The 25,725-nt window shown below is 30.2% G+C and overlaps 1 protein-coding gene, 2 non-coding genes and 1 pseudogene across 4 annotated transcripts; 1 reads left to right on the forward strand and 3 right to left on the reverse strand.

The window, feature by feature from the left end:
* Positions 1 to 1,063: 1,063 nt before the first annotated feature.
* Positions 1,064 to 11,862, forward strand: LOC129914132 (methenyltetrahydrofolate synthase domain-containing protein). Of its 2 annotated transcripts, none has more exons than XM_055993204.1 (10): positions 1,064 to 1,214; positions 1,360 to 1,607; positions 6,488 to 6,658; positions 6,728 to 6,928; positions 7,004 to 7,179; positions 7,375 to 7,565; positions 7,635 to 7,743; positions 7,814 to 7,879; positions 10,386 to 10,635; positions 10,698 to 11,862. In XM_055993204.1, exons 2-10 carry the CDS (start codon positions 1,532 to 1,534, stop codon positions 10,946 to 10,948), a joined length of 1,491 nt encoding a protein of 496 aa, XP_055849179.1. In that variant the 5' UTR covers positions 1,064 to 1,214; positions 1,360 to 1,531; the 3' UTR covers positions 10,949 to 11,862. The 2 variants fall into 2 exon arrangements, with proteins under 2 accessions (XP_055849179.1, XP_055849180.1); XM_055993205.1 differs by having other exon boundaries at positions 1,065 to 1,214; positions 10,386 to 10,626.
* A 6,069-nt stretch (positions 11,863 to 17,931) lies between these two features.
* On the reverse strand, positions 17,932 to 18,050 carry LOC129917255 (5S ribosomal RNA). Its single transcript, XR_008772624.1, has one exon. It is a non-coding gene; the product is annotated as a 5S ribosomal RNA (ribosomal RNA).
* Positions 18,051 to 22,439: 4,389 nt separating this feature from the next.
* On the reverse strand, positions 22,440 to 22,562 carry LOC129917408 (5S ribosomal RNA; annotated as a pseudogene).
* Positions 22,563 to 25,364: 2,802 nt separating this feature from the next.
* Positions 25,365 to 25,483, reverse strand: LOC129917372 (5S ribosomal RNA). Its single transcript, XR_008772735.1, has one exon. It is a non-coding gene; the product is annotated as a 5S ribosomal RNA (ribosomal RNA).
* Between the last annotated feature and the right edge of the window lie 242 nt (positions 25,484 to 25,725).

The following is a 25,725-nucleotide window of genomic DNA, read 5'->3' on the forward strand; positions in this document are numbered from 1 at the left end:
ATGTATTGAAAACAGGCTATTAGCACTTGTTAGGACTGACAACATCGGCAAGTTATGCGGTAGTGGTATGGGTAACTGTATGAAAAAAGTTCCACACCTGAATGTCGAAGTTCCTAGTTTGAAATTTTGTTTATAAAAACCCGTTTCCGGTTTGTTCATTCCATTAAGGCTTGACCACACCGGAAGGTATGCGGCATCGATACGGGTAGCGGTACGGGTAGTTGAATGAAAAAAATTCTACACTTGAATATTGGTGTTCCAGCTTGGAATTTGTTTTCATACAATTACCTGTAGGTACTGCTACTGCATACGCTCCCGGTGTGGCCAAGCGCCAAGCCCTTAAAGTTTATTTATTAAAATTATTTTTGTCTCACATTTACAGTTGAAAAAATTTTATATACTTCCAAATTTATCGATAAATTCCCACTTCATAGTTCACCAGCTGCCAACAAAATAGAAATATAAAAAACAAACAAACAATTCTTTTTCAAGATGAATAATAATTATTTGAGGAAGTACTTTGTATTAATACTTTTACATTTCTTAAAATATCAACGCGTTATAACAAAAATAAATTCATATCTATCTTGATTTTTCTATCTTGAGAAACGTCAAATATTAAAACTAGTGTCAAATTTTACCCTGCTCCACAGCTGGGTAAATTTCAAGCCATTTTATTCACCAAGCTAGTTTCAAAATTTAACAAAACGTCAAATTTTAACCAACATTTTAACACAATTCGCCCACGGCCTAAAAAACTCATAGAAATTACATTTTTCATTGGCACTGCTTGACAAAGATAGTGTGCCCCTACCATTAAATCACAATACAAAAATAACAAATCAAACAAACCCTAATTTCGATAACATATTTCTTTATAGTTTCGCCATTTTATGTAATCGAATAATATCTATCTCTTTTTCTCTAACTACCCTTAATACATTTGCTATATCGAATTTCCTTCTCTAACTCATGCCAAAAAAATTTCGATAACACAAAAATATACACACACCAATACTACGAAAAATACCCAAAAAAATATAATAGTAGGCGATTTGATTTTTTTAGGCGTGCAAAGTGCCAGTGTGTGATTCTGGAATAATTTAAAAAAAAAAAACTTTTTTATAAATTATTTTATTCCTTCCCCCAGCAAATAAATTACTAATTTATTAAAAAAAAATATCCAACGAATTTTAAATACTATTTTAATAAAGGTAATAAATATAGTAAACTAATAAATAAAGTGAGATTTGTTTTGATTTTTCTCTAATATCTTCTCATTGCCACTCCACAAAAAAAAAAGAATTTTTTTAAGTCGCCGCACACAAACACATACTAATTTTTTTTTTTTTTTTTGAGGTTGAACAAAAGGCGAAAAGGCGAAGTCAGACCTCAACCTCAGAGAAGAAGCTGAACGCGTTGCATCAAAAAGTGTGAGAGCATCGAAAAGTTAGAAAAAAAAGCAGAAGAAAACGTGGTTTTTCTGGACGACAAGAAAGATAAAGAAAGAAACCCCAGATCTATCATCTAAATGGAGGAACAAAAACCCATTCAAAATGACACTAACAATCCGGAGGTGCCAACTACTGAAGAAGTTACTTCAACGAGTAAGTATTATTTTTTTTTTAAAGTTTTTTTTTATTGTACAAAAAAAAATGAGAAAGAAGCACACTTTCAATAGAAATATGTCGTCGTTTCGATGGAAACAGTAATCGGATTAGGGAAACAGGATAATCTTCTAAATGTAAATGGTGGCCTTCGCTTCCGTTCGTATTTGTACAAAAGCTAGGCCATTCCAAATGTAGACAAATAATGTATTTCGGTGGTAGTTCATAGTTGTGGACTCTTCTAACACAAATTTTTGGGCGGAGGAGAAGAGCACTCAAAAAAATCTCTCCAAATGTTATGAATCATAGAAATAAGCAAAAAATTCAGAATGAATTTAATTTTTAATTGAAATTGAATTGTTTGATGATGAGTTTTCCGCCGGTTAAAAAGTTCAAAGATCATACGATTTAACTGGTTCTTTCTCTCTTTGCTCCAAAAAAAAACAAACGGTACTTTTTGATAGATAAGCCACCATCATCATGATAATGCGATAGAATATAGGTATCCGTTAAACTCTGTTACCTTTTGTGGTCAATGGAGGAAGGAATGCCATTTTTTTTTTTTTATAATCTAATCACTCTGCGTTGCATACAAATAGATTAATTTTTTTCTTCATTTGCTTGCGGTAATTTCACCAAACCTAGTTTTTATTTAAAAGCTTTTGCTGCTAGTATGGTGGTGATGGTGATGATGACCTACCAAATTCTGAATTTGGTTTTGCTTTTTTTCCACCCCCTTTTAGCCTAGCTGGTGGAATGAGAATCATATATTTATTTTAATTTTTTTTTGTTAAGTTTATTGAATGATCTTTAATTACTTCCTCTTCACACATAAATTTTTGTTTCATTCTTTTGCTTAATATTCTTTTTGTATACCTACTCAGAATAGGTATCTATTTAAATTATATTTTTTTTTTCATCTAAAATAAAAAAATATATATATTAAACGTATGATCAAGAGATGATCAAATATTTTTTTTGTATTTTCTTTTCTGCTATTGATTCTGTGTTTGTGGTGTTTTTTGCTTTGATAATGACGTCATAATTTGTATTTATTTGATTTATAAAAGATAGATAGATAGATACATACATATTTATGTATGTAATTGTAAAAGATTTGTAATGATTGCATAGCAAAAATGAGCTACTGTAAGTTTGTATTTGATTTGACGCCAGTAAACCACAAAACTGCATAACACCAAGTAAAATAGTCAGCATAGCACATTACTCACTACTGACTTTGAGAAGAATGCCGGTCGAGGTCATTGTTTTTTTTTTTTTTTGCATTTTTGTGGAATTTATAGGTTTCTCTGGTTAAAAAAAGGGGGATTTACTTTAGATGTTTGGTTTCCGCGGTTTCTTTTACCTAAATAAATACAAGTGGTAAATGTGATACCTTCCTAAATAACAACTTAAACCATCACATGATTATCAAACTGACTATCACTTTTTTTTTGTTTTTGCTATCAATTACGATTTCGGAATGTGGTGTAAATCGGGATTTTACTTATCTATCAGTCAGTCTATATACCTATCTCTCTATCTGTATAAAGCTCTTGATAGTTAAGGTTAAATGTCTTATTTGATTTTCAATAGGGGACATTGAACTAACAGCTCTTATTAAACTATCAAGGACAAGCCCTTTGCTCTGCCTACCAAAGATTGCGAGAAATACTTATTTCTTATTCTACTCTAATGTATAAGTTTTGCAGCTATAAAAGAATAATTAACAAGGAGAAAAAGAACAAAAGTCCGTAGGTATTTTTTGTTTCATGTTTCCATTTTTTTTTTTAATTAAATCGGCTTTTTTAAGGGAAACATGTTGTCATCAATGGAAACTGCTTGCTAAACCCTACAAAAAACTGAATTTCATTCAAACCGGACATGTTTTTTCAGAGTTTTTTGTGATTTCTGAATAATTTGTTTAGATGGATATTCGGCCTTTTGTTTATTCACTTCTTCAGTAGATAAACTTCCTACATAGAAAAAATATTTTAAAAGTAATTTGTTTCATAATAAAAACTTGACAAAAGAAATCCGGAATGTTTTTAGCAGCACTACTGTCTCTGCGATGTTTGCTATAAACACGATAACTTAATTCGGAAAATGTTATAACAAAAAATAGTAATGGTGGTAACACCCACAAGTTGTTGTTCATTTAAAACCTTCAATATAAATTGATTACACAGGCAGTTTCCCTGCAAGAATAAAAAGCCATGCACATGCACAAATCTCTTCTAAAAAAAAGAAGTATAATTGTTTTTACCTATCGCTCATTTTCTGCACAGTACTACTAACTATGTCAAAAAAAAAACCAGATTTTTGAGCTAGTAATACTATTCTATTACATACAGTGCTGCTAAAAACATTCCGGATTTTTCATTTTCATCAAATAAAATTTGATAACACAAAACTGGAACAAAATATTGTTTTAATAGTTTTTCTAGATCGTTCATATATCAGTTAAGCAATTTCAACAGAAAATAATGATCTTTAACACATACAAAAAAATTTAAAATTGAAAAATGAAGTAAAGCCAGAATTTCGGCTGTGAAAAACTAACCGGATTTATTAATGTTAATGTTCAAAGTTAATATTTTGCTCAGAAACCTTTGTTTTCGAAAACTGCTTGGCACCAACGAGGCATGGACTCGGCCAAATTAAATAAAATAAAACTAGAAATATGCTCATAGACATTTTTCAAAGCTACAAGAACGTTAGTCAACTCCAACATCTCTCCATTCTTGAAATGATCAATAAATCCGTTAATTTGGTGTAACGGGGTAGAGCCTGTATCTGAAAAAACCCCCAAACCATCACTGATCCTCTGCTGTGTTCACGGTAGAAGGCATATTTTTTTTGGTTAAAACATGTCCATGTTTGAGCGCCTGGCATCATTGAAAAACATATTTTCCGTGTTGTTAACGAGTAATTGAGATGATTTTTTGTAAATAAAACCATGATGAAGTATTTTTATTTTAAAATTTAAAGTGTTTCTAAAGATTCTTTCATTGCCTACCTTTTTAGACAATGCTTAGTATTAAAGAATGGCCTTTTTCCGAGTGGAAAGAGATTAAGACCAAGTCTCTGAAAGCCTTCTTTACTGTACTTGATGTTGAAGGCAGATTAAGCTCCTCACAAATCGTTTAAGAAGCCGCAAAAGGATCTTTTATCAAGAAGTGATGCTTAAAACCGTTGCCTCAACAACGAAAATCGAAATCCTTAAAAAATCCGGTTAGTTTTGCACAGACGAAATTCTGCCTTTCCTTCATTTTTCAATTTTTAAAATTTTTAAATGTGATTAATTTTACATTAATTTGTGTTCAAATTCCTTGACTGATATATTAATGATCTAGAAAAAATATTAAAACAATATTTTGTTCCAGTTTTGTGTTATAAAATTTCAATTGATGAAATTTTAGATAGTTGCTCATATGCAAAAAGAATGAGTTCTTTATCTCACTTTTAAGTACATTTTCTTGATATCTACATACAGTGCCTTGCCATATTTTTAGGCCCAAACGAAAAAAAATACAATTTTTTACTTCAAGTTGCTGAATTTTTAAAGTTTTTTTCGAAACATCTTTAATTCTTTTTTGTCACAAAAAAGTTAAAGAAGTCATAAGCTTTGATAAAAAATAACGTGCTAAAGGAAATAAGTTCCAAAAGAAGTTTTCTTTGGAATTCATGACCGGAAAATTTCCAGACGGGTCCATTACTTAAATTTTTGTAACGAGTAATAACGTGACATTCTTAACTTTATGGCTAAAGCTCCATCTTGCATAAATATAGAAGCTCTGATCTTCTAGTTATTACGTAATGTTCTTAGATTTGGGGCAGTTTTTCTTTCGTAGAAGACGAGACAGCAGAGCTATATGTTATTCCAACTTTTTTTAAGTCAATCCGTATCTACATTATAAGTGTATGTAAATGAGACAAAAAAAAAAATTTAAGATATTTCGACAAAAACTTTAAAAATTCGGCATCATGAAAAGTTGTTTATTTTTCGCTTGGGCCTAATAATATGACAAGGTACTGTATCTCAAGAAAATGAGATAGATTTCATGAAAATGTACTAAGAAGTGAGATAAGAGCTTAAGCTCAATTTTATTGCATACGGCTCATGTTGGCAGTTATCATGCTCATACCGAAAACCACAGATATTTATTTTATTACGTTTTAGTACATTATGAGCTGAACCTTGTAGTCCGTCAAACTTTAAAAAGGCAATAGGCATGTTTTGTTGGCAAAGCTATCCGCAGTAAGATTTCCCAAATATCAACACTGAACAAAAATTTGTATGCATGCACCAAAAGAAAGAAAAACGGAAACTTATACACTTCGTCAAAATTCAATTTGCAGCTTAGTTTATCTCATATTCCTATCGGCAGCTGTGTGTTGGCAATCGTTGTTGTTGTTTACCGTGCAAAATTTTACTGAGTATGAAGTTACGTTGAAAACTCGGCTAATATAAAATAAATAAACTTCAATGAAACAATAATTGAAGCAAATATATTATTTGGCATTGGTATCCGTATCTGCAGTTGGCGTTTACATGCATTAGTGGCGGATAGAATTTTGACGAAGTATATAAGTTGACGTTTAACTTTCTCTTAATGCGTGCATATACATTTTAGTTGAGTGTTGATATTTTGGAAATCCTACTGCGATTAACTAAGGTTTCGTATTTAGGAAATTGCGTTTAGGAAAGCTTTGTGGTACCCAAATTAATAAGTCATTGTCAAATATTTTACCGTCAAACTGTTATAGGCCTGATAGAATGGCAACTCAGTACCAAATGTTGATTGAACGTAGCGGATTAAAACTTTCCACGTAAGCAAATTATGTTTACCTTAATTTTGTTTTAAATCATTTTTCAGCACCAGTAGTTGAAGTAACTAAACGGTCCCTTCGTGTTCAAACATGGAGGAAAATCCAAGAGCAGTCTGCAGGTGTCGTTGTCAATGGAATTTTCAATCGTATTCCTGATTTTGTCGACAATCAGAAGGCTGCTGAGTTACTTGCCGAGACTCCTGAATTTAAAAAGGCCAGTAAGTACAAAAAAATGATTGTTTTGTGAATTGTAAATACTAAAACTTTTCTTATTTAATAAACACTAGATAAAATAAAAGTAAACATCGACCGAGCATTAGATTCTGTGAAATTGCAAGTGCTGGCTGCTGGCAAAGAACTCTATCTACCTGGTACACGTGAGTCAAATGCTCTTTATCTCAAAGTTGAGTGTCCAGCTGAAGCTGATGCTGCTGAAAGAAAGGCGATTATTCATGTTCAAGATATTCAAAAATCTAGAACTGAAATTTGTAAGTATCCATTGAATCTAACAAAATATTGTTTTATTTTATATTTAATTGAATTTCTTTTGTGTTTCATTGAAGTACTTGAAAATAAAGTAAAGTTCGACTTGGTTGTCATCGGATCATGCCTGGTATCCCGCGATGGATATCGTATTGGTCGTGGCAATGGATTTGCCGATCTTGACATTGGGTTGCTCATTGAAATTGGATCAATTACACCAGATACTGTTATTGCAACTTTTGTCCATGACTTACAGGTACAAATCTAACACACACATTTTTTTTTTTGATTGGAACCATAAAGCATGAAAAAAAAAACAAATTACTAAGTTAATTTTAATTTAATTGTATTTATTCAATTTGTTTGTTTGTATTTTTTCAATGCAAAAAAAACATGAAACACATTAATTTCACATCCCCTCAATTCAATTTCCACCCCCTCCTTCAATTAGGTTGTAGATAATCTACCAACAAATCTTTTCCAAAAATACGATACTCCAGTTGATTTAATTGTTACACCAACAGAAGTCATTCGAGTTGCAAAACCACTACCTCGTCCAACTGGACTATTTTGGGAAATTTTATCTGAGCGCCGACTTAAGATAATTCCAGTATTGCAAGTACTCAAAGAAAATGAGGAAAAGTATGTCAAATACAAAATAAATATAAAAAAATAATAACTAAAAATAAACTAAATTATTTACTTATGCAGAGCTGGAAAAATCATTACACTCAAAGAAGAAAATACTGACGTTGAAAGTAGTGCTAACAAGAACTACCAACGTAGACGCCGTCCATATAGACCAAGGGCACGAAGAAGTGTAAGTTTAAATTTAATATGTTTGTTATTGGATATTTTTTATCAACAAACATCTCTTTTGGATGTTGTAGGAAACTCAAAGCGAGCGACCCAGACGAAAGAGACAACCAGGTGGCAGGAGACCTCGCTCAACCAAGGTAAGAATAAATCGTTATGTTGAGTAGATATTTTTTATTTTCAAATTTTATACAATTTTACAGTGAACTTTTTCTCAAAACCTATTATGCTTTTAAACAAAAAGAAATTTAAAATAACAAAAGATTAAGAAAATTAACATTGGCCCGAGAGAACACAGACAATAACTAAAACTTTACAGTATTATCTTTAATCATTAACAGCCGTATTTATAAACCGATCATAGATCATTTTTAGAGCCTGAATGAGAATTTTTTTTTTTCTTAAATGTCATTTGAACATCACATCATTGAAATGAATTTGTACGAGAATTTTTGTCCGCAGTACCTACATCCATTTGTGTTTTTATTAATTTTTCTATTGTCACGCGTTTTCTTTTTTTTTTAACACAGAAATGATTTATGTATATTTTTATTTATTGATGAATGTATTTGTTTTTTATTATATATTTCTAAATGTGAACAATTTGTAATGAAAAATTGTGTGTTTTTGTTCAATGAATTTCTTCCTTGACATCGTACGAGAACTTTCGCTCCATCTTTGTTTTTTTTTTAATTTTTTTTTTTTTATATTCGAGCCAAATGTAGTTATTTTATCGACAGATGGAGTTGTTTGTCTTGATAAAAAATACTAATTTTTCTTTTATAGTACTTATTTGGACACAAACCTATCATAACTATTAGCTGTTTAACGAAATCTAATAAGTAAGGCTGCAATTGTTTGATAAGAATATATAATTTTTTACATTGGAATACATTTTAAAAATTGAGATAGGTATTGTACTACATACTTGGTTTCCTTTAAAAAAATCAATGTAAGCAAAGTTTTGCACTAAACGATTTTTCGTCAACACCTTTAAGTTTAACCTAAAATTAGGTGAAAATTAGAACATTTCAGTACTTGGTAGCTTTTCTATAACTATTGCATCTGGGATACTCTAGAAAAACTATAAATTTTATACTGGACTTTGGTCTAATACTACAAAGGTGCTGCAAAACACTATTTGATATGCTTCCACACACACTTCATAAAAAATATTATAAACATTTTAGATTTTCGTGATACGCGAAAAACAAGTTGCAAAATTTATTTATTTTGTATGCATTGGAATTTTAGAACTTTAAATTATACCAATTTCATTAAAAAAAAACCTCTTATTTCAGTCTTGTCAGTGAAAAACAAACAAAAATAAACACATTTTCTCGAACTGTTGTTTATTTATTTTTCTTTGAACAAAAGCCTCTGTTTTTGTTTGTTTTTTTGTTCTGAAAAACCCTGTTTTGTTTATTTTAGTTTATTTATTAATACATATATAGGGCAAGTTTTTAAAATAAACCACACCACACAAATTTTTTTCCCTATGTTGCACTCAAATAAAAGTAAGAAATTGAGTTTTTATGAAACTTGAAATGAAACCAAAAATATGTTGATTAATTTATTGTTCTTAATTATAAGGCTTAAATTTTTAAGGGGAGGAGTGGAATGGGCTATTTCACTAGAGCAGTAAGCTTTCCTTCAGTTCGTATAAGATTTTCTGTAGCTTTTCTTCCAAGTGCGTTATTTGTAGAATTCATCCCCGGAAAATTAACAGATCTGTTTAATACTTTAATTTTTCTTACCAAAAACTATCTAAGCATTATATCAAAAAGTTCGCCATGCAAGAATATCGGTGCTTCTAGTCTCAAAACCCAATACGAAATTCGTGAAATCAATACGTTTTGAAGTTCCCTTTTTGTTTTGGTCCTGCATCAGGTGTTTTTCATAGCTTAAAGAGGAACAAACCCTTTCCCTGAGATTTTATTATTATTATTTATTTATTTATTTATTTATTAGATGACAGAACAAGCCATTATTCTGCCCATCTTTTCTTCAACGCGCATTTTTTTAGTTCTTATGATTTGAATTAGAATTAAAAAAAATAAAAATGTGCAAAAAAGGGAATAACGGGTGTAGGGAAGGAGCCAGTAAAGTAATATTTTGTTTGGTGTCTGCATAAATCTAATTCAAATTTTATCAGTTTTTTAAATTAATACTTGTTTACACAAGGGTAATCAAAATCATATAACATTAAACATAAATGGCGAACGGTGGATGATTTATCTTAATTTGTAGAAAACATTTGTTTTGCGGGAGACGACATTTCCTTTTGAATCCAAGTAGGATCTTGAACCCACAAAGTTTCTCAAGAATAATCTTTTCAGTTTATCAGATTTAAGATTCGGTGAAGCTTACTATAATCTCCAATAAAGAACCGAGTCCACATTGCATGATCAGTTGGCCATATAATGCCTTTAACAAATGTTTAAGAAGTCGACTTCCTTTTTCCTTTCAAAAATTCTGCTAAAATCTAATTCAAATGAGTACAAACTACGTTAAATTAAAATTATAAGTAGATCTTTTTTGTGCAGTATCTCAAAACTTATTGCCATAGCTTTTCACCTCTCATTATGTGTGAATCATGGACTTGTTCTTAATATTAATATTAAACAAAAATCTATTATATTTTAGTCAAAGAGCGAAGCTAGTGCGGCTGAGGATAACAAAGAAGACGCTCCACAAAAACAAAACAAAAATAAGGAACAACAGTCGGACAAACCACGTCGTCGACGTCAACGACAAGGCAAACCGGTTTCGCCAAAAGAACGTTTCTGCGTCAAGGTCACCAATATCCCTAAATACATTCGCGTAAAGGACCTCAAGACCGAACTTCGAAAACGTGAAGTCAATCCACTCTACATCACATGGAAGGGTACGAGGGGTATATTTACTTTATAATAATAACAATAATATAACTTTCTATTTATTTTGTGTGTGTGTTAGGTCAATTGGGCAAATGCTATTTGCACTTCCCCAAACTTGAACTCTCGACCGAAGCAGATGACGATGTCAGCAGTGTATTGAAATCACTATCTGAGCTGCAAATTACTGCTGGGGAACAAAACGAAACATGTGTCCTCACAACGGAATTGATTAAATTCGACGCTAAAGCCGAATTAGCCAAACATGATGAAGCGGTGCTTGAATCACACTCTTCTCAGCGAATTGAGTCAGTGGACACGACAACTGTATAGTATGAGCTGCGTGCTGTTCTAGAACGGCTGTACTTTTGGTTGGGACATTTGGAGTCGTGCTTGAAACGAGAAGGAGTTGTTGCTTAGTGTCCTTACACATACTAACGAGCATTTTACATGAAGTCATACATATATTATGAATTATAATTTTTTTTTAAATGTCTCTCCACTTCTCTTAATAAGTTTTGTATTTTTTTTAATTTTTCTACTTTTTTTAATCCATCTGAAGATGAAATGTTTTTTTTTTTTTGGGTAGCATGTTGCCCCCGATTACCATGCAACATAATTTAATTTTTTTATTATTCCCTAATTAGCTCTGGATGTCCCCCGAAAATACATTTCAATAGTTTTTTTTTTTTTTTGAAATTTTTTATAATATATATAAATATATGCAAGGAAATAAACAAAGTTTTCTTTTTTAAATGACCATTTAAAGTTTATAAACAAATACAATAGCAGTCTACAATTTTTTTTTTATTCGCCTGTGCAATGCGCTGTTCAATATAGTTTAGTACTAAAAAACGAAAAATAATAAAAACAATAAAGCAACACAAAATATTAATTGTAAAAAGTAAATTATTGTAAAGTTGACAAGAATAATAGAACTAACTTATAAGCTTTTATTTAAAAAAAAAAAAAACACAGTAACCACTCCAAATAAAAATAAGAATTTAAATATTTCTTATTTTATCCACTTGGCGCATTTTTTTTTTAATTTTTTTACAGAAAAATACTGAAAATCAAATAAACAATTTATAACCAATGCGAGTAAAAAAATATATACATATTTTATTTTTATATTCCTTTTATTTTTATATATTTCCGTTGCAAATTTACATTACACAAACAAACCCACACAAAACACAAGCGTAGGTATATTAAATAACAAAAATAAAAAACAAACAAAAAAAAAATAGCAAAATATAAACAATAATAATAATCATGTATTTTACGAAAGAAAGCTTTAAAATGGTAGTATTGTGAGTTCAATGTGCAAAATTTTGTAATTTACAAAGAAAACAAAACGATAAAAAAAAACAAGAAACTTAAAATTATTGTTCTCGTTTCATCATGTGTCACAATTAAATAAATTAAAATTTTGTTTTTTAAAAAATATTTATCATAGAAAAAAAAATTAACTAAATGAGAGCGTTTAAACGAAAACTATAAATTTACAAAAAATTAAAAAAAAAAACAAACCTAAGCTATATTACTGATTTGTATGTATAGAACAAAATTTTAAATAAAAAATTGAATTCACTATACAAAAGCGATATAAAAAAAACACAAAAAAAATTAAATTAAAAACAAACGAAAAGAATACTATAAACTAATATACAACAAAGTTCATGTAAACATTTTGTACTAATATAAAACAAACAGTAATTTTTTAAATGAAACAATAAAATGCAATTTCTAGTTTTTTTTCCAAAAACAAAATGTGTTTTTTAATATGTAGTTTATGTCGATGGCCAAAACATTGTATATACAATTATTATATCTTTCAGCTGTGCCCTATGCATACGTTGTGTTATTCGACAGTGGACGTCGATGTTCGGTGTAGAATTTTCTCGTACAAAAACGTTGTCGGTGTCGTTTTTTACCGTCAGTCATCGGAAGTAGTTGGTTTAGAGGACCTCGTCCAAACCAACGACTACGGATGACAAAAAAACGCTGACATGATGCCAAAGGCAATTATTTAGTGCGGGGCGACTCCCAAAAAAGGCTAGGTAACTAAAATTTCAAGCCTGAACGTCAACTGTCGTTGTTTTTTCGATAAAGCCAAGTGCGCAGATCGAGCTCAAAGCTCCCATACACAAATTATCGAAAAAATTTAGCCGATTTTTCGATCATTTGTATGAAAATTTTTCGCTACACTGAAAAACAAAACTCGTGAATGTAATAAAAAGATAACTAAAACTCAGAAGCGAAGCATGCCACGCATTGCAGAAGAAACAAAGCTTTTCTTTTAATAGACATCCATGACAAATTTATTTTTTCTCTTTTTTTTACCTAATAAGTACCAAAAACTGCAAAATAACAAAAACCACCATGTTTTGGCCGTCGGTAATACAGTTTATTTGTAGATAACTCGGGTAGAGCCATGTGTTTCCAGCATAAAGTAATTAGTGATTTCAATTTTACCGCCTAGAGGCACTCATTCCGTTCCGAAGTAAGAACTGAATGTATTCATTGAAAATGTCATCAAAAAAAGAACAAAGAAATACGAAAACAAAGCCGCGCCATTTTTATTAAAAATTTATCTGTTGATCGTTGAAGTTGAAAATTGCAATTTGAATAGAAAATCAAATCAGAAAATAAATTTAAATTTTGGTGTGCGAAGTGTTGTCTGTGAAAAGTGTGTAATTATGCCTTCGTAAGAGGTAAATTTGAGGTAAAAGACCTCAAATAAGAAAAATAGCAAGTGTTGTTATTGTGATGGAAATAAATTAAATACAAAAAGTGTTAAAGGAAATGCTTGAACGCCATTCTTGTTCGGAATTCTACTGTTGTATGTTTTTAAAATCAAATCATAAATTGAAATTACTTGTGACTTGGGAAATGATTTGCGAAAAAAAAAATAATTGTGATGTAATCCAGTTAAATAAGGGTTTAACCTCGGAATGAATGTTAGTAGAAATTTTTTTTGCTCAATATCTTCCTTTTGCCATTCTATAACATATCTCAAAAGTCTAGAAAAATCTCATGTCCGCTTGTCGCGATTTCAAGGTCATATCGCGAAATGGAGATTTTCAAAATTAGCAAAAATAGGCTATGGTATTATATACACATATGATACATGATTTCAAGGTATTTTTTAATGCTGATTCCAAAAAATCTAAAATTAAGACAATCTGACGTCTCTGGAAAAAGTTATACCTGTTTTTCATCTGTCAACTCATATTATTATAACAGTTGCAAACTTACTGCCGAAAAACCCTTAAAAGTTATGGTAGATGAACCAAATTTTGCATGAAGATTTTAAAATTAATCATTATTAAAAATCAAAACAATCCCTTACAAAAAATATATATACCTACGAAATAATGGTATTTTTTGATGGAGGGGCAAATTTTAGGATATGCACTAAAGAAGATTCTTGTTCATCTTAGGAATAAGTGCTAATAGACTAATTTTTTCATTTTAATCTTTGTTTGGATATTCTTTTACTACCCTCAAAAATCTAAAAAAATCTCATGTCCGCAAGTCCTAATTTTCTTGGTTTGAAAATAAGATGCAGATTTTAAAAAATTGGAAAACTACACTTCAGATATTTGTGTCAGATCAACATGAATAAGGTGCATTACTTTTCAGGGATGGTCAGGTTGACTTGTTTGTGAATTTTGTTGGAATTAGTGTTAAAAATACCTTTAAATCATGTAACTTATGTTGGTATACATATAAAAATTTAAACTTTTCTTATTAATTTTTTAAAATCTGCACCTTATTTTCAAACCAAGAAAATTAGGACTTGCGGACATGAGATTTTTTTAGATTTTTGAGGGTAGTTAAAAAATATCCAAACAAAGATTAAAATGAAAAAAATTAGCCTATTAGCACTTATTCCTAAGATGAACAAGAATCTTCTTTAGTGCATATCCTAAAATTTGACCCTCCATCAAAAAATACCATTATTTCGTAGGTATATATATTTTTTGTAAGGGATTGTTTTGATTTTTAATAATGATGGATTCTAAAATCTTCATGCAAAATTTGGTTCATCTACCATAACTTTTAAGGGTTTTTCGGCAGTAAGTTTGCAACTGTTAGAATAATATGAGTTGACAGATGAAAAACAGGTATAACTTTTTCCAGAGACATCAGATTGTCTTAATTTTAGATTTTTTGGAATCAGCATTAAAAAATACCTTGAAATCATGTATCATATGTGTATATAATACCATAGCCTATTTTTGCTAATTTTGAAAATCTCCATTTCGCGATTTGACCTTGAAATCGCGACAAGCGGACATGAGATTTTTCTAGACTTTTGAGATATGTTATAGAATGGCAAAAGGAAGATATTGAGCAAAAAAAATTTCTACTAACATTCATTCCGAGATTTACCCCTTTTTTCTCCTTATTTTACTGTATTAATGTGAACATGTCAGTGAACAAAATGTGATGTGAACAAATCTAAAAAAAATTTTGGTGAAAAAAAATTGATGTGAGCATGAAAAAAAAGTGAAAACTAAATTGCAATATAAACAATAATTTCCTGGCCTTGAAAATTATATAATTTAAAGACACTGCCTACTTATTGAATGACGTTTGCTCATTAATTTGCTTTCTTGGTAAGTAAATTTATTTAAATAAATTCCTATCTACGTTTTTTGTCCACCTGTTTTCTGGATAGGTATCATCACAAAATCAGTTTGAAAATTTTCACTTTTGTACTTTTTAGTTTTTATTCTACACCATTGGAATATTAGTCAATGCAACTAGACTTTAGGTTAAATTAATTGCAATGTGAGTTGTGAGTAGTAGATATTATGCTGTAAGTTTTCAACCCCTTTCGATTGAATTGAATTTCTTTAGCTTAGAAAATGTACAAAAAATTACACATGAAAAATCAAACTAAAAGTACCTATGTAGGGGAGAGTGGGGCTAAATGTAACAGGGGTAAGAATTAACAGCTAAAAAAAGCGATGTTCCGATCAATATTAAGAAACGCGTAAAGGAGAAAAATGCTCAATTTTTGCATATCTACCGGCACATTTTCTTCAGATGAAGATTAGACGACAGGGTGAGAAGTTACACTAGTGGTGCCCAAAAAATGCATGTTTGTAACTTTTTTTTTTAATATTATTTTTGGTCTACCTCTTTACCCGAAAAAGATAGAGTGCTAAGTGTTTTTTTGTTATATGCAACTGTGTTTTGGCTCAAATTGCGTGTATATGTTATATCTATATCAGTTTAGCTTTTTTTTTAAATTGATTTTATGTGCCAAATTTCATGCTGGGGCTAGTTGTAACATTTTTCCGGGGCAAGTTGTACCATGTAAAAACCTACCTATACTGAAAAATTGTTTACCTAATATAATTAACAACCCTGAATATGAATGCTTGTAATTGAATTTGTATTTATTTTGAAATTGGAAACACATTTTTGAACCACCACTTGAATTCATAAAGCTTATAAAACAATTTATGAATTCGAATAACTTTTATTTAAGACTACTGTCAAATTTTCTCTGGAAATCTTGGATTTGCTCCACTTTTTACAAATTTGCACCAAAATTTCATGACTGAGGTTTGTTTTTATTGTTATTAATTGAAAATAAATAAATATAAACAAATAAAGGTATTTTTCTCTTATTTTTAGTTCTTGGTACAACCTACCCCGGTATGTGTTACACTTTGCCCCGTATGTGGGGTAAGTTGAAACAACACGATTTTTTTTTTGGAAGCTTTATTTTTCAACATTACCGTTATGTTTTGCTAAATTTTTATGATGGATCTTGGAGCTAAAACATGGGTCTTTAATTTAAAAAAGGTCTAGTTGACCCACTTTCAAATTTGTAGGAGAACCATCGATTTTAGAAAAAAGTGTTACATTTGGCCCCACTCTCCCCTACATAGTTTAACGTAAGTACGAAACAAATAGACCAGTGCCAATAATTTTTGAAAATAAAAAAATTATTAGCAGCATATGGTTGGTTGGAAAATTTAGGATAAATGGTGTATGAAAGGGGAAAAATAAATTGCCCACAAACAAATTGAGGGAAAGGGGGTGGGTGGGCGAAAAAGTGGGGGGTGGGTGTCAAAAATCGTGGTTTTTTACGATTTCTGTCCAAAGTAGACCTCCTATCAAAAAAAAGTTAAAAGCAAAAGTTGTAGATCGAATTTTTTTAACTTCGGATTCGAGCTCAGCGCACAAAAAACCATTAGAAAAATATATTTTTATTTCTATAAAAAAAACTTTTTGAAACCGAGCATTGCAGAAAAAATCTAATGCCTTGTGCAATTTCACTAGTTAAAAAGTTTTTTTTTATAGAAATAAAAATATATTTTTCTAATGGTTTTTTGTGCGCTGAGCTCGAATCCGAAGTCAAAAAAATTCTATCACATCACGTTTTTGAGATATTACCATGCAAACATCACAAAAATAGTGTTTTGGACGTCCAAAATTCAATATCTCAAAAACTTTTCACGTTAGAGCTATTCTAATGCTAGATTCAAATTGAGAAGAATAAAGGCCATTAGAAAAGTATAATTTAGTTACTATGGAAAATTATTTCTCGACAATATTACTGTCATTTACGGAAAAATCGATCTTAAAAATCATTTTTTTGTTTTTTTCCATTTTTTTCAACATTTTATAAAACAAAAGTATAGTTTTTCCACACAATCTTAAATAATAGGTTTTAATATACATAAATAATTGCATTCCAAACTTTTCCAAAATCAAAAATTTTTTCGGTAACTTTTTTGTTTGAAAAATAGGCTATTTTTTCAAATTAAATTTGTCAAAAATCCAATAATTAAGTTTTTACTCAAAAAATTTTTAGATACATAGAAAAGATAACAAAATAACTTTTGACCAAGTTTTGTCAAAATCCAACAATTTTTGTAAAAGATAAAAATAAAAAATAAAAAAATCGTATTTTTGCATTTTTTTCAATATTTTGAGGTTATATAAAAAAATGGTTAAAGTAAAAGTTGTAGGCACTTTTACGATCTACAACTTTTGCTTTTAACTTTTTTTGATAGGAGGTCTACTTTGGACAGAAATCGTAAAAATTTTTGATTTTTGACACCCACCCCACTTTTTCGCCCACCCATCCCCTTTCCCCCAATTTGTTAAAATAACATTTAACAATTCGTAGCTAAGCACAATACCAAATAAAACCGATTTTCAATGGCAAAAATCACTAGGTAGTGCCCTCATACGAAATTAAAAAAAAAAAAACAAATTTCACACATGAAATTAAAAAACAAAAAAGTATGACTGAGAGCCTTATACTGGCAAAAAGGCACGTGTGCCAACAACACGCGGTGTTCCCAAGCGGTCCCCCATCTAAGTACTAACCGCGCCCGACGATGCTTGATTTCGGTGATCGGACGAGAACCGATATTTTCATCGTGGTATGGTCGTTGGCGAAAACTTCTTAGCAAAATTGTATCTTATGAGAAATTTTTCTATTCCAATTGGAATAATATTAGTCAATGCAACTAGACTTTAGATTAAATTAATTGCAATGTGAGTTGTGAGCAGTAGGTATTATGTTGTCAATTTTTCAACCCCTTTCGATTGAATTGAATCACAACAAAAACATACTGTTAAAAAAAGAGCCAAGTTCTCCTATGTTGAAATTATGCTGGCACAAAAAGTACTGAGATGTAAAAGTGTACCAAGTTCTAAAGTTTGGGTTCAAATTCGTATCAATAAAATTTTGATCGTTCTCTTGACAATTTTTCTTTTAATTACCGATTTTTAAAGTTATTTCAAAAATTGCCAAGTAAACAATCAAAATTTTATTGATACGAATTTGAACCCAAACTTTAGAACTTGGTACACTTTTACATCTCAGTACTTTTTGTGCCAGCATAATTTCAACATAGGAGAACTTGGCTCTTTTTTTAACAGTACCTATGTTTTTGTTGTGATTGCACTACTTTTTGCAAGGTATGGCTGTAGAATTGAAAGTCTCTATATTTGATGAAAATTCAGTGAAAATGGGGGTGGTTGCCACGCCCCCTGGCTGAAATTCTCAAATTTTAAATTTTTTCCTTTGTATAAACTACCAGTTCTACCGTTCTACCAAATTTCAACATTCTGCGATAATCAGAAGTGCTCTATAATATTTTATGAAAATTCAGCGGAAATGGGCGGTTGCCACGCCCCACTATGGGACGAAACGAGGTTGAGCGTCTCAAAAATCTGTAACTTCTTTGTTTCTTTGAATAATTGAATGAAATTTGGAACATATTATCTTGAATATATTAGGAACTGATGTACTTAAGTATTGTTCTGGTTAGTTTGTTTTAAAAGCACAATAAATATATTTAAAGTTAAAAAAATATTTTTTTCATACAAAAAATGTACGATATAATTTAATCTTTTTTCTAAGCAATGGAAAACAAAAAGAAATTGTCCGACAGGGTTTGCCATAGTTCCTTACTTCGAAACTCTCAAGATCAAATATAATCTTTTTCATAAAATTTACGTTCCAAAACATAAAATTGTGTTTTAATCAATTCCTGTTATCATAATAGTCTTATTCTAAAGGTACATAACTCAGTACTTATCGAAGTAAACATATTATACTGTTAACAACAATAAACGATTACTTTTATTTATTAAAAATAATATTATTTTGTTGAATGAGCAAAACGCATAATTAAAGTAAAAAATTTGTCTGTAAAAATTAGCAAACGAATACTTTTGTTTATCGTTATCAGTCATTTGTTGACAAATGGACTAAGTTATTTCAAAATTAAAAAAAAACACTTCGAATAAAGCATTGTGAGGTATCATTAATAACGGTTTTTAATTGTTTCAAAAGATGGATTATTGCGTAGTTTATATTTTAGTCTATTCAATGGACAGATAAGAATGTATTTTATTTAAAAAAATAAATAAATTATAATAGGGAAATTAATGGAATTGATTTTTCTTAAGAACATTTCCAAACATCCAATGCAAAAATTGGAATTCTTCAGTATTCTATTAAAAACAATACCGACTAAAAATTATAAGAACAGGGGTCTAATATCTAACAGAGCCACGATTGCCACACTGTGTAAAAATTTCGTGACAATCATTAACGAAAAATACTAAAGAAAAATCCTCTATAGTATTTTTTTTATTTCTCGGAATGACTTTGGAAATAAGGATCAGGATTTCATTTATTTTGTTTACCGTTTGGTCTGCTAAATGAAAACTATCAAGTCAATGAATGAAAACGAGTGAATTTGGTGCGTATACATCCATAAGCTTCTTCAAGAAGGCTATTATACAAACAAAAGACCAAACAAATTTTTTTTTTAAGATTCACAAAACTTTTTTATCAACTATAGGCGTGTTTTTCTATTACTCAGTTGCTACTCATTTTTGATTTTATTCGCAAAACAATAATAAAAATTACACAAGTAAGTATTTTTTTTATTGTTTTTCGAATAAAATAAAAAAATGAGTAGCTACTGAGTTGTAGAAAAAACGCGCCTTATATGTAACTGCAGTCGATTCTTAATTCCGCTAAAGCAAATGGTCATTAGAACTGTGTCAGAGCGAAAAACTTGCCAATATCCTTTTTAAGTATTTTTTAGGAGAGAAATTCATAGTTAAAAGTTTAAAATAGTTCTGCTTACCGTAGAAGAATTTAATGTACCGAGTATAAAATGGCCGAATATTCGGCGGCATTTCTAGTTTAAATTGGTAGAAGGAATGATAAGTTATTTGATATAAATTGCGAGCGTTAGCGAGCAAGAAATTTTTTTTGAAGAAATAAATTTGAACCATTATTAGGCTTTATACAAAAAATGATTTCGCACAATTTTATATATAAAAACATTGAAAAATGAAATTTTTCTCCCACTAAAATTTTGTAGCAAAAAATTGAAATATTCTATTATATCAATTTAGTTCTAAATTAAATCGGGAATACTTAAAAATAAAAATTTTAAACAATCCAAGTTGTTTGGCATGAGCTAATTTTCTAATTTGAAACAATTTGATAAATAGAAAGCTAAAAATATAACGAAAAATTTTACATAGGTACTCTCTGAAATAAAAGGATAAGATGTCGGAAAGACTTAAATAGATTTAACGGTAATATTTCAAAAACGAGATGTGATCGAATATTTTTATCTTCGGATTCGAGTTCAGCAACCCTTTGAAAAAGTATAGTTTAGCCTCGACACCAAAAACCTTGTAGATAAATAGGGGAGAGTGAGTACGAAAGTAACATGTCCCGATTGTAACACTGGATTCTAACAAAAGACTGTATACGTTGATTTTTAAATGCAGAATTCTGAGCAATTAAGTCCTGAATGCACTCACAAAAATCCAAATGTCTAAGTTATGAACTGTGCCAAATAAATTTAAAAATGCAAAATTTCTATAAAAAAAAAATTTTGTCCGTGGTGTGTTTTTCGTTGTATTTTTTCCAATTTTCATTTTTTGATAAAGTGGTAAAAACCTAGACAAAGCTCATTGTTTTCTGAAACGAATAGTGTTTATGTTTTTATAATGGACACAATAGTTTCTTTTTATTTCTGTTTTTAATAAACAAAAAAGAGATGTGGACGGTTGTAACATTTTTTGTGTGGACGTTTGTAACATGTTATAATGCTGATTTTATGTTTATAATTTATCTTTTTTGATTTTAAATTTAAAATTGAATCATGATTTTAATTATTTTTCCCTCCTATTAGCGATAATATTGTATTTAAAGTGAATTTCTTAGTTTATATAAGTTTATATTTAATACCTGAGCTGAAACCAAATTGAATTTGATGTATCTCAAGGTCAACGCTGATTACATTAATATCATGTTTGTACATACTTTTTTTTCCAAATAAGGTACTTGATTTACATTTTAATTGAATTTTGAAAATAAATATGAAGTAAAATTAATATATCTCTTATTTTCTATAGCATTTATATGGTGTTACAATCGTCCTTTCATTGTGTTACAATCGAAACAACGAAAAGGACGATTGTAACATTCGACTTTCATCTCTTTTTCACAGCATACAGCCAGAGAAAGTAGAAAGTTGGGAAAAAAATAAGTATTTAATGGTAGCCAAATGTCCACTTATCAACATGCGCGTTGTTTCATTTAGTTATGTATTTTAGGTTTCAAGATATGGCACAAAATATACAAATTGTTACTTTCGTACCCACTCTCCCCTACTTGTGTTATTTAAAGGTTTCTTAAAAAAACATTTTAAGGTGTTTACATAGTGCTTTAGGAAATGATCAAAGAGGTAAAAACTAGTTTTTTGAAAATCCCTTACCAAACGTTGTAATGGACCACAAAATTGTTGTTTTTCCTTTTAAAAACTTCATCGACAGCTTCTTTAACGATACGAAATTGGTAGAGACTTTTAGGGAGATTTTCAGATAGGTAATTAAATTACTAAAATACAAAAACAAACCATTTAGTACTGCAAATATTAGACTTGTAGGTATTTTTTTTTATACTATATCTTTTGATTTTTTGAAAAAAAAAAAAATTTCGGGGGGGGGTTATGAGAGTTAAAAAAAAAATTTGTTCGTCAAATCTTCAAACAAAAAAAAAATCAGATTTTAATTTTTTTTTTAACTTTTTTCGTCATCATGACAAAAAAAAACATTTAACAATTCGTAGCTAAGCACAATACCAAATAAAACCGATTTTCAATGGCAAAAATCACTAGGTAGTGCCCTCATACGAAATTTAAAAAAAAAAAAAAAATTTCAAATTTCACACATGAAATAGAATACAAAATTAAAAACAAAAAAAGTATGACTAGAGAGCCTTATACTGGCAAAAAGGCACGTGTGCCAACAACACGCGGTGTTCCCAAGCGGTCCCCCATCTAAGTACTAACCGCGCCCGACGATGCTTGATTTCGGTGATCGGACGAGAACCGATATTTTCATCGTGGTATGGTTGGTCGTTGGCGAAAACTTCTTATCAAAGTTGAAACTTATGAGAAATTTTTCTATTCCAATTGGAATAATATTAGTTAATGCGACGAGACTTTAGATTTAATTAATTGCAATGTGAGTTGTGAGCAGTATTTATTATGTTGTCAAGTTTTCAACCCCTTTCGATTGAATTGAGTTTCTTTAAGGCATAACAACATGAAATACAAAATAATGTTAGTTTTTTTTTTATTTCATATGGTGTTTTAGTAGCAAGTATAAGATAGATGTAATGTTAATAAGCCCACAAAACAAGTATTTTTGACGTTTTTTTTTATTTTTCTAAAAAAAATTATGAGTTGACTTAAAATTTAAAAAAAAATCACTGCCTACTTTCAGGGGCACTGCTTTCAATGCAAATGTACAGAAAAAATCTCACATGAAAAATCTTACTTAAATGACTTTAACGTAAGTACGAACCAAATACATACATACTATTCACTTATTTTATGGGCTGTTTAAAAAATGTTCACATAAATTATGAGAGTTAAAAAAAAAAATTTGTTCGTCAAATCTTCAAACATAAAAAAATCAGATTTTATTTTTTTTTTACTTTTTTCGTCATCATGACAAAAAAATAACATTAAACAATTCGTAGCTAAGCACAATACCAAATAAAACCGATTTTCAATGGCAAAAATCACTAGGTAGTGCCAGTGGCGTACGTTGAGTCGCCGGGGCCCCGAGGCAAGACTTAAGTTTGGGCCCCTTTGATATTTGGGGGCCCCTTAGATACAAAAAAAAGTAAGTATACGCCATACATTTTTTTTGGGTGCCTATTGTTTCGCCTTTTTTACTTCGATTTCTTATATTTCGTTTTTGACACAATTTTTTTTGTTTAGTTCGCCATCCCTTATTTAGGTTTTCGTTTACTTCGTATTTCGATCACTTCGCCCAACTATAACTTCGCCTTGTGTCTTCTTGATTTTTATTTATTTCGCATTTTCATTACAAGTCCAATGAGTTGTTTCGTCAAGGTTCATTTCGCTTTTAGTTTATTTTGGGATCTGGTTATTCCGTCTTCAGTTTTGTGGATTGTTTTGGGTTTTGAAGACTTTTGGATAAAGATAAGCAAATCCTTATAATATAAAAGATCTGTTACCTTAAATTGTAACGAATTCGTTGTTTTTTTTTTGGGCATTTTTAAAATTAACAGGCACTCAAAATGACGCGAATTATTCGCCACCATTTGTTTCGCCATTTTTTTGTGGATGTTAATAGCCTAAGGGCGTTAAAATTCGCGCGAATTTTAACGCCCTTAGGCTATTAACATCCACAAAAAAATGGGCGAAACAAATGGTGGCGAAATAATTAAAGTCCAATTGAACTAAAGGCGACTTAATTCCAAAACTAAATAATGAAAAAACGAAGTAATCAATAACAAAATAAACTAAAAACGAAGTTATAAGAAAACGGAGTATAAGTTTGTCGAAATAAGGAAAAACGAAATAAATAAAAAACTAAACAACAAAAATACAAAACAATAAAATAGCGAATCGACTTAGACGAAACAACCAAAAACCGAAATAAGAAAAGCGAAACAAACCATACCCATTTTTTTTGTATGGCTTATTTATTTTTAGGTTTATTTTAATGTTTTAATATGTTCGTTATGCACTTTGCTATACTTACTTAAAATGTCTATCATAAAAGTAGTAAATACTTGAAATAGGGGCCCCAAAAATTAAATATTTAGAGACCTCTAAAATAAAAATTTGTTTAGCTTAGAATTAATAGTTCTTGGGGCCTCTGTTCTGAAGTAATATGTACACATCTGATTTTCTATCATCAAACATAGTTTATTTCTTTTGGGGCCCCTGAAAAATTATTTTTGGGGCCTCAAAATTAAGTGCTTAGAGGCCCCTAAAATATTATTGGTATTGGGGCCTCTGTTCCGAAGTAATATTCGGAATGCAACCAATAACGTAATGTTTTTATTTTGGGCCCTGATGTATTTGTGTTGGGGCCCCTGAATTGATATTTAATTTTACATTTGATTGTTTTGAAAAACTGAAGTAAAAGGTTTTGATGATCCTCAAATAATATTATTTGTCATGCCATCAAAAAATTTGATGAATATTTTTGGGCTCCTTAGTAATAGAGTTTGGGGCCCCCAATTAATATTTGATTGCCTTTCAACTAACGGGGCTCCTGAAAAATTATTTTTTGGGACCCTTCATATAATATTTTTGGAGCCCCGAAGTCATATTTTTTTAGGGCTCCTAAAGTAATATTTAGTAATCCATCAACAAATGTAATTTAATTTAAAAAAACTATTTTTTTTTTTAAATTTAATTTTTTGGGGGCCCTGAAGTAAAGGCTTTTGGGGCCCCTGACCTGAAGATGTTTGCTTTTTTGGGGCCCATAATGTATTGACTTGAGTAATATTTGGTATGCCATTAACAAAACTTTTTTTGCTTTTTTAGGGCCTCTAATGTATTATTTGTGGTTGCAAAGATTTTTCAAGTAATATTTTTTGGGGCCCTAAGATTATTATAATTTTTCTTTGAAAATAGCAGTTTATTTTGTTGGGGTAACCTTTTTTTTAAATCAATATATTATATTATCTGCATTGTCTCCAGTGGGGGCCCTGGATTCGGTCGGGGGCCCCGGGGCGCCGCCCCGCTTGCCCCAAGGGAGTGTACGCCCCTGGGTAGTGCCCTCATACGAAATTTAAAAAAAAAAAAAAAATTTTCAAATTTCACACATGAAATAGAATACAAAATTAAAAACAAAAAAAGTATGACTAGAGAGCCTTATACTGGCAAAAAGGCACGTGTGCCAACAACACGCGGTGTTCCCAAGCGGTCCCCCATCTAAGTACTAACCGCGCCCGACGATGCTTGATTTCGGTGATCGGACGAGAACCGATATTTTCATCGTGGTATGGTCGTTGGCGAAAACTTCTTATCAAAGTTGAAACTTATGAGAAATTTTTCTATTCCAATTGGAATAATATTAGTTAATGCGACGAGACTTTAGATTTAATTAATTGCAATGTGAGTTGTGAGCAGTATTTATTATGTTGTCAAGTTTTCAACCCCTTTCGATTGAATTGAGTTTCTTTAAGGCATAACAACATGAAATACAAAATAATGTTAGTTTTTTTTTTATTTCATATGGTGTTTTAGTAGCAAGTA

Source organism: Episyrphus balteatus, chromosome 3 (genome assembly GCF_945859705.1).
Source record: "Episyrphus balteatus chromosome 3, idEpiBalt1.1, whole genome shotgun sequence".
NCBI lineage: Eukaryota > Metazoa > Arthropoda > Insecta > Diptera > Syrphidae > Episyrphus > Episyrphus balteatus.

Excerpts from the sequence above, each read along its gene's own strand:
- LOC129914132 (XM_055993204.1), top strand. The coding sequence starts at position 1,532 with ATGGAGGAACAAAAACCCATTCAAAATGACACTAACAATCCGGAGGTG. Across the intron at positions 1,608-6,487 it reads TGAAGAAGTTACTTCAACGA|CACCAGTAGTTGAAGTAACT; the intron begins GTAAGTATTATT and ends ATCATTTTTCAG. Across the intron at positions 6,659-6,727 it reads TCCTGAATTTAAAAAGGCCA|ATAAAATAAAAGTAAACATC; the intron begins GTAAGTACAAAA and ends AATAAACACTAG.